The sequence below is a fragment of the Juglans microcarpa x Juglans regia genome, chromosome 1D (assembly GCF_004785595.1).
Source record: "Juglans microcarpa x Juglans regia isolate MS1-56 chromosome 1D, Jm3101_v1.0, whole genome shotgun sequence".
In the NCBI taxonomy this organism is placed as follows: domain Eukaryota; kingdom Viridiplantae; phylum Streptophyta; class Magnoliopsida; order Fagales; family Juglandaceae; genus Juglans; species Juglans microcarpa x Juglans regia.
In genome coordinates this window covers 16,377,903-16,387,580 of record NC_054594.1, presented here as the reverse complement: position 1 = coordinate 16,387,580, position 9,678 = coordinate 16,377,903, and the positions used below count along the sequence as shown (strand labels likewise).

At 31.5% G+C, this 9,678-nt stretch overlaps 1 protein-coding gene across 1 annotated transcript; it reads right to left on the bottom strand.

Annotated features, from left to right (window-relative positions):
- Positions 1–4,858: 4,858 nt before the first annotated feature.
- On the bottom strand, positions 4,859–9,074 carry LOC121235505 (F-box protein PP2-B11-like). The gene is made up of 3 exons (XM_041131852.1): positions 8,686–9,074; positions 5,543–5,682; positions 4,859–5,454 (listed from the first exon to the last, which is right to left on the bottom strand). Exons 1-3 carry the CDS (start codon positions 8,974–8,976, stop codon positions 5,028–5,030), a joined length of 858 nt encoding a protein of 285 aa, XP_040987786.1. The 5' UTR covers positions 8,977–9,074; the 3' UTR covers positions 4,859–5,027.
- Positions 9,075–9,678: the final 604 nt, after the last annotated feature.

Below are 9,678 nucleotides of genomic sequence, written 5' to 3'. Positions count from 1 at the left end.
GATCTCGTTTGAAATTCCGAACCCAAATACAACATACAACCAACATTTTTTAAGCCTATCTACTACGTAGAATGAAGGGATGATGATTGTTATCTGTTAAATGGCATCCTTAGGTCAGTCTGCAGTGGAGAGTGGTGACAAACGGCGAAACTTTGGTTTCAAACGGGGGAAAGGGTGAATGAATAGTTCCATGCTTTTGGGTTATATATATATGTCCCAAATTGATTATGTTCGAACTAGATTTTTGTATGTTCGAACAACTTAGGCCCTGTTTGGATATAAGAAGTGTTTCATCTCATCATTACAACTTTTTTAAATTTTCACAAAAAATATAATAAACAATTTAATTTTTTCAATTCATAAAATAATAATAATATTAAAAAATAATATTCTTACAATATTTTATTCAACTCTTAACTTTCATCTCAACTTATTTTATCTTAACTCACTATCCAAACCGCATCTTAAAGAGGGATTTTAAATGTTCGAACAAAAAATGTCCATTCGAACTGTCGATAGAATGAAGCTTCAATAAAAAATCAAGAGGATTTATATATTTTTGTCGAGGACTGATGTATGTAATACAAACATGCGTATAATAAGTTCGAACTAGTTTATTGTATGCCCGAATGGTTTAAAGTGTGATTTTAAAGGTTTGAACAAAACATTCTTCTATATTCAAATTTGTTCTTTAGTTAACATTTGTTTATGAAACAACTTAATTAACAACTTAGGTTATTAATATAAACTTACTTTTAATACATATATATATATATATATATATATATCAAAGATAAATATATTTTTGGCATAATATATTATAACATATATTTGTTTTGATAAATAAATTTTTACACTTTTGATCATATATATACTCATATAAAAACTCTAGAACTTTTATAGACTATAGTTAAATTCAATACTATACTAGTTTGTGTTAATTATTATAAAATAATGTACTTATACTATAATATAAATAGACTAATAGTTTATCATATATAAACATCATATTATCATAAACATACATAAATGTATAGGAAAATAAGTTAGACACTAGTATAATAAAATGCAATTAGACACTATAGTATAAGTCTAGTATAATAAGTTAATCTCACTAATTATACTATACTAAGTTAATCCCACTAATATTAGAACGTTATACAATATACTATACTAATTATGTTGATAGTTAATCCCACTAATTATACTATACTAAGTTAATCTCACCAATTATACTATACTAAGTTAATCTCTCTAAATATTATTCTATACTAGACTTATACAACTTGTCTAATTAGTACATGTTATTATATTACACTATACTAATGTTATACTCTTATAGTACCAGACTTACTTCTATACTAGTATAGTTATATTATAGTTAATCGCACTAATTATATTGTACTAAGTTAACCTCACTAACTTATATATTCACTAATTATACTATATTATATTTTAAGTATATTATTTTAATATAATTAGCTCATTCTGGTGTATTATTGAATTTAAGTATAGAAGTTTTATTATATAACTATATAACTATACTAGCATATTTATGAAACATCACTAATAAGAATACATATTTTTATAAAATATGTTTATATATGTTTACAATATATTCACTAAAACATCACCATTAATTACATGTTATGGAAATATTTATTACATGTTATTATATTAGTGTCTATTTTATTCCTAAATTAATTCTATTGGGCATATAAAATAAAATCACTAATAAACCATAATCAATTCATACAGTGTATTGAGCTATTCGAAGAGGCAACATAAAAGTACATAGGGGAACAATGACTCTAATGGAAGAAAGCCATGGAGAGGAGAATATTAACTTTTATGGAGTTGTCATTGATATCATTGGGTTAGGAGAACATATGGTTTGGTTGTTTAAGTATAATTGGTGGAATGTAAGCAATCCTAGACTGAGAGTGCGTAATGATGAATATTTTATTAGTGTCAATACATCTCGAACATGGTATGAGGATGATGTTTTCGTTCTCGTTTGCCAAACAAATCAAATTTTTTACTTAGATGATCGTGAGTATGAAACCCATGGCGAGTAGTACAAAAGTTTGCACAAAAAAATATATATGATTACATTTTAGAGGCAGAGGGACAATGTGAAGAATTTGATAGTCCAACAAGTGAAGAAGTATATCAAGAAAATGAATCATGTATAAATTTATTTGTTGATTGCAGTCAATTTGACGTGGTTCCACTGTGAAGAGAAGATATTGAACCAGAAGTAATTGATGGAGGCTCGTTAGAAGAACATGAGTCAATTAATATGTGTAGTGAGGATAGAGGTGAGTGGTCAAGCAAAACTGGTAGTAAATGATAGTTGCTTATATATAAGTATCATTATTGTAATAAGAATAATTTTAGGATTAATAATTTACTACAGTTTTAAATAGCTATGCCTCCCAAATGTAAATTAACTCATTTTTTTACTCCATACTTCATCCATTACTGACTCTCTAATTATTTCACTTGACAATGATGGTGGACCAATATCATCATACCCAGAACATGGTATGTTAGATATCCGTTTGAGTTTATGTGATGATTTAAGTAAGAGTATTTTTAAATTTAAATTAAAATATTTTTAAATTAAAAGAAGTTTTTGATATTACATTCTTGAATTATTGTACACCTGCTATAAGCTATCGTTGAGGTTGAGGTGTTACAAGATGTGTCTGTATAGAGAAATTGTAGAAAACGAAAAAAGTTAAAGTTGATATTCCTGATGATTACATTGGGGCCAATGAGATTCGGCAGCTTGGCTTGCTTCCTATGTTGGTACCCTTACTCGGACATATGCATGCATGACTACATCTTCCTGAGCCAAGGTTCATTATTCGTCAATGATGGGTTTGAATTTAATTTTGGCCAACAAGAGGATTGAGTAACGGTTGATGAGCTGATGAATAATACATTCTGAAAGTATAAAGGTAGATGCCATGCACACTATAAAAAATTTAATAGTGAAAACTTTATTATATGTTAGATGCATGAAACAAAGATAGTATTAAGGTTATTTCTTTTCTTGCAGCAACGAATTATTGTCAACAAAGAAAATAAATCAAACTTAAAGATATGCGGGTTCTAGACATTTTTGTCGACTATCAAAGAAATTGGTAATATTACATGAGTCCCCGTTAAATATTAATATATCAACATTTGTGATTGAAGTTGTAACATATATTTTCCTTTTGCATGAACAAGATAGTCCTTCTGACTATAATATGACCCTCTAAATCACATACAAATAGCAATGGTGTTTGGATGAGTCTTGAAACAGAATAAAATTATGTAAGTTTAATCCATTTTTATTGCCTAACAATATTTATGTTATTTATACTACCTAATTTTTTCTTTTTATTTTTGTTGGAGAAGATGGGTTGTACTTTGAAAAAATGTTGCGTTTGATGAATCATTCATTACCGATATTTAGATTTTTACTCAAGTTCTTGAACCCTGTTCTGGATATTTGAGAGGTTTTGGACATTGCATAAAATCTTCCTCAACCTCATCATCTTCTCAAATAGATTGAATAACACCTCTTCGGAGTACTTAAAGGAAGCAAGGTGTGAGATCGAACAACTGAAGTCAAAGTAACTAGAGTTGGAGGATCAGTTACATCAGGCAACAAATATGAAGGTATGATTAAGAGAACAACAACAACAAGACTTGTGGAGGGAGATGAAAATTCAATCCCAATGCATGTTCAAACAGATACAATTAATGATGTCCTAGAGCTTTATGCCACCACCGACTTAGAGAACTTATTCTCTTAATTTTTATGTCTTTTGGAATTATTGTATTAATGTTACAATATATTTTAATGCAACATTCAAACAATTGTGATGTTTTAATTATAACTCCTAAATGTAGTTTTGTTAATTTAAACTTTAAATTTACCGTACCATTGATTATTGTTTGAACAATAATCATTATGTATTAACATTCGAATACATTTGCCGCCACCATTCGTATAGCCAACATAAAAACCATTTGAATGAAAAGAAAATCATCAATCCAAATCGAATGGATTTCTACTAAGTTCGAACACATTTCATGTGTGTGCATTAGAATGCATACAATTCATTCGAACTATACCCATCAATCTTCAGATGTTAACTCAACCGTTCAAACTTATTTGGTTGGTCTAAACGTTTGAACATAAAGTTTCATTCGAATTATGTTCATGAACATTTGATCGGAGAATCTATGTTCGAACATAAACTTAAACCTTCAAACAACAATAAAGCATTCAACACGTATTTCATTCGAATGGGAGCAATCAAATTCATATTACTCGAATTAAATTACCAACCCGTTTGAATAGTTAATCATAAGTTCAATCAATATATATTCAGTTTGAACTTAATTTTTGGATGAATCTGTTTCGTCCCCAAAAAAGAATTTCGTTTGAACAGGTTTGAACGGATTTCGTTCTAAAATATATTTTACGACTAACTTTTAGGAATGACCTGGAGAATGAAGAAAATTTTTTGCCTATCCAATACCTTTTTGGGACGAAAACTGCATTTTCTAGGACCAAAAAAAAAAAAAAAAAAAATTGCAATCTCTTGAAGTACTGTGGGAACCTCCATGGAACTCATCATACAAAGAATTGAGAATTTTATGTTTTAGTACACAAATTGATCTTTGATATGCCCAAAGGTGATATATTTGTGACCATAAAAAAAGCACACAGAGATATTTGTGGAAAACACAAGGCGCATCTGAAAACAAAATAAGCATAGCATAGCCATAATTTTCATCAATAAGCTTCATTCTAGAGCCCAGAATCGAAGGTACTCGAATGAAAAATGCGACATCATCAAAACCAATTAAGCAATATGAAATGATTCATGCATACAGAACTACTTCCGGTTACCATGCAACTTCAATATAATATTCTGGATCAGTACTCTAGATAATAAAAAGGAAGAAATAGGAATGATCCTTAACACAATTAAGCAGCCATTCATTCTACTTATAATGAATTAATTTTTCCTTTCTTTCGGCCGAAGCTCAATGCCATGGACAACAAGGCCAGATTTCCATTCACCAACTTCAGTCTCCCACAAGTGCATCTCTAACACGTTATTATCTTTGCCATGATTGAAGAACTCTCCAATCTCAATCTCCATCCACATGTCCTCTCTCACACATGGAAGCCGTCCATTCTGCCCACGAGGTCTATGATCTCTCGATGTTATTGGTTGCAGGTAAGCATTGGTAGCCTCGCCTTCAATCTCGTTTACAATGCTTAGAGACACCTTCACTGGGTGGCAAAGCCCGAAGGGACGTGTCCCAATGGTGTAAATAAAGTATGCGCCATATGTTGTATTCGGGGATAAGGTTTTAGTCTCAAAACTACCTTTTATCTCAAGCCAACACACACGCAAAAGATGAGCAACCTCTGAGAATCTGCGCACATTTTATGTACTCAGAATATATATATCACCCCATACATATATAGATCACTGACGAGAGAGAGAGAGAGAGAGAGAGAGACCTAAACTTTGGTAAATCTGGTGACTGATCAGCTGAAGAAGTCCATTTCCAGTATTGTGGAGTGTCTCCCCATGCTATGGATAACTCCCTCGCTGCCAGCATATAACATTTTTTCCCACTCCATTTGTGTATTGCAAAAGTCTGTTGAATCACCATGCCAATCATAAAAACCACCAAAACAGAGTATGGATATATACAAAAATAGAGAAACTATATACATTTGCAACTCCATGAAGAAAATTAAATACATATATAGGATGTGTTTGATTGGTGTGTGAAATAGGATGCTGGAAAGAAATTGGTTGCTTTTTTAAAATAAGGAATAGCCATTCTATAGTAATAATATTCATTATTCAATATTGAGGAAATTAAAGGCATTTCTCTCAAATCAAGATGAGAGGAATCTTTGAGAGGAATTGGAGGTACTGGCTAGTTTGGTTACACAAAACCAAACTATTTCATCTCATATCGTCTTATATAATCATTACAACTTTCTCAAATTCTCATATAAATATAATAAATAATTCAATTTTCTTCAAATTTCAAAACAATAATAATATGAAAAAATTATATTATAATAATATTTTATTCAACTTTCAACAAAACATCTCATCTCATCTCATCTGAACTATGTAACTTTTTTATAGTGGGTACTGGCCAGCCACTATCTTTCTTTTCTTAAAAAAAAAAAGTAACCTTTTTTCTTTCTTTCAAGAAAATAAAAATTTATAACTCAAAAATAAGATTATAAATGGCAATATTCTAAAAAATTACGGATCAGCTTGAATATTTTGAGAATTTCACTTTAATTTGTCACAAAGATAATGGTAGGAAATGAGCATTTCATCCTATTCCTAAACATAAAGAAAATGATAGGAATGAGCATTTCCATCCTATTCCTAAAAGGAATGCAATTCCGGCTATTCCAGCTTTAATAATCTGCAGAATGCCTATTCGCGCGAACAAACATGTTTCATAGGTGTTGAAAATATTTGTTATAAATGCTTTTGAAAAAATATTTCCATCAAAGGATTAAATTGATGCATTAGACTTTTAGTACCCCCATCCAGGTGGAGTAACGGTTCTCTGAAAGAACCCCCCCCCCCCCCCCCCCCCCCCACCCCCAATATCAGAAATATCAAGCCAGCTCGTAATTAAGGATAGCTACTTTCATTACCAGCATCAATTTTCTGATCATATCTCCATATCGTAATCGTAAGACAACTCCACATGCTTGGTATTACATATATACACTTGTGGCCAATTGTTTTCTCACATCTCTAGTTATTTGTGACCAATTTTGAATCAGTTTTCTCACATCTCCACTTATTATATATATATATATATATATATGCAACCATCCAAGTATAGCAATCATCCAATTTTAACGAATACAACTATCAATACTTTCTAAAAAAAGAATGAAACATTGATTGTTGAAGTAACTGAACTGCAACAGACAAAGAGATTATACAAAAGTGAACATATAAATTGATGTGGATTTATGGGGATCCGTTAGATCTATTTTACAATAAAAATAATTTTACAATCTGAGGTATTATATCAAGCCATGTCAGTTTGTAAGTTTACCTTTGTGTAATCCATTTGTAACTAAAGTGTTTCTGATCTTGTAGTAATTGATGTTCTTTTTTGGGGGCAGTTGAGGCAGCACCCCCTCATAGTTTGCTGATCAAGAGGTGCGCAACTAATGCCTGGCCTTTCTAGGAGTTATTCTCTCTTTAATGGCTAGTGGCGTAGTAGTAATACGTGCTCTAACAGCACCCAAAGTAGGGCTGTAAATGAACTAGTTCGTACAATTGCTCGTCCGATACTCGCTTGACTAAACTCAAACTGAGCTCGACTAGTGAAAAAATAAGCTCGATCGTAAAAGCAGAAACCCGCTCGATTAGTAAATGATATATACTCGATTAAACTTGATTCAACTCGGTTAAGGTTCGTTCGTTCATGCACGACTCGGCTCGTTAACTCTACTCGATTAGTGCTCGTCCATATATCATTGAATATAAATAATTTATTTCTATATATTAGTATTCTTATACACAAACATATGTATTTCTATACATAATAAATTTAATAGCATAAGTATAGTTACCTTTATAATTAAATATGTATTATGTAACCCAATTACTTATGCCTAGCCATTTATACCTATATATTGAATATAGTGCATAAGTATATGTTAGTTAATTAAGTACTTAAGATTTTAGTTATAGTATAAATTTTATAATGTGTAATAGTATATTGGATTTGGTAGTTTCATTATATACTACAATGCATAACCATATAAGAAATGTATTCATAAAAATGTTATAATTTTATAGTTCAATATAAGGTTTATATATTAATTGTAAAATTTTCATGAGATTTAATATTTTTTTTTTGTACTTCGTTATTTTTAATTATTAAACTCATTCAAAATATATATATAAGAGTATAAACAAAACTCAAGTAATAACTTGACTCAGCTCGACTCGGTTCAGGCTGGTTAAAGAGTACAAACAAATATCGATAAATAACTCGACTCGGCTCGAACTCGTGGATAAACTCAAACTCGGCTCGGCTCGGCAAGCTCTCAGCTTGAACTCGAACTCAAGTTATTGGAGTCCAATTCGACTCGATAATCCAAAAGTTCGACTTGGCTCGGATCGATTACAGCCCTAACCCAAAGGAAGATCATAATGTGCATGGGAAAAGTACTCGTCTAGCTAGCTAACAACTAACGGCCGATCTAATTCATGATGTTGCTGGACCTACATACATATTAATATTTCTTCCTCAATGCTACAAATATCCAATGCTGCAATATCATGTCTACAAACATGGACATTTTAATTAATAATCATTTCATGCTAGCTCCAGATCTCCATGTCGTTTTCCAAAATATTAATCTTTTCTGCTTCGGAAAATACTAATGAGTCAATCTAATTAATCAGGATCTATATATATATATATATATATATATATATATATATCCTGCCCTGATCTGATTAAAATGGAACTTTTTTGATGCGAAATCAACATAGAAACGAATTATGATCCTTAATTTCCTAAGTGATTAAAAAAACTAGTAAATATTTATATATATTAAATGCTGCTAGCTAATAGGAAGCGTTTTTTGCTCACCATGTTACCGTTGCCAATGAAGGTAGGATTGTCGCAAAGATGGAAATAAAGATCCTTCCCGGGCAACATATTCAAGGACGACGACGACGCCGCTGAGGAAACTGATGATCGAGAAATGATCTCCTGATAATCGTATGGCAGAAGCCTCTCCCACACGAGATTGGAAGCCGCAGCTGTTCTGAAGGCTCGAGAAACCAGCGACAATCTACATGCATCGCGAGGACTTGTCTTGGAAATAATGTTGGCGATGCACTCTTCGGGCAGGATCCTTGTCATATCCGTTTGATCCATTTCTTCCTAGCTTCCTGCTAATTCTTCTCTTGCAATATTTCTGTGTGCGTAAACCTCATGATCATATATCTACTGAAAAATGCTAGGGGAAGATTTGAGCGGCCCTACGTACGTGATGACAACGACAACACTATGTAAAATTGTATAGAAATTCAGACTAGAAAAAGAGAATTTGGAAGATCAGAGTGCAGAAAACGAACTGAATATTTCTCATTATGGTTAGAAAGTCTTCGTGTGTTAATAGGCTATACAATGACTGTATTTATACACGTAAAGACTGATGAATATTTTAACAATAGCTGCCATATGCTTATAACTTAACTCACTATACATTATAGACTTTTCATCTCATTCTTGTAACTAACAACTAACTGTAGATGAATCCTTTGCTTTGGCTTCTCGAGATTTTAGTTCCAATCTTTCCACGTGGTCTTGTATATTCCAACAACTTTCGATAATTTCAATGCAAAATATTGAATGCATATATAAATATATGGGACCCAGTAATTGATAGTAAAGACTTTCCAAAGTTTCCGTATGTAAGCATGTTGCAAGGCACGCCAAATTTAGAAAGTCATATTTATAGAATCTGACCGTACATGTTAAGAACAGCTTGGACAATTACTACTCATATGTCCTTTTTTTTCTTTTTTTTTTTGTTTTTTCCGAGAGCAAATACAAAATTCCATGCATGCAGTATGT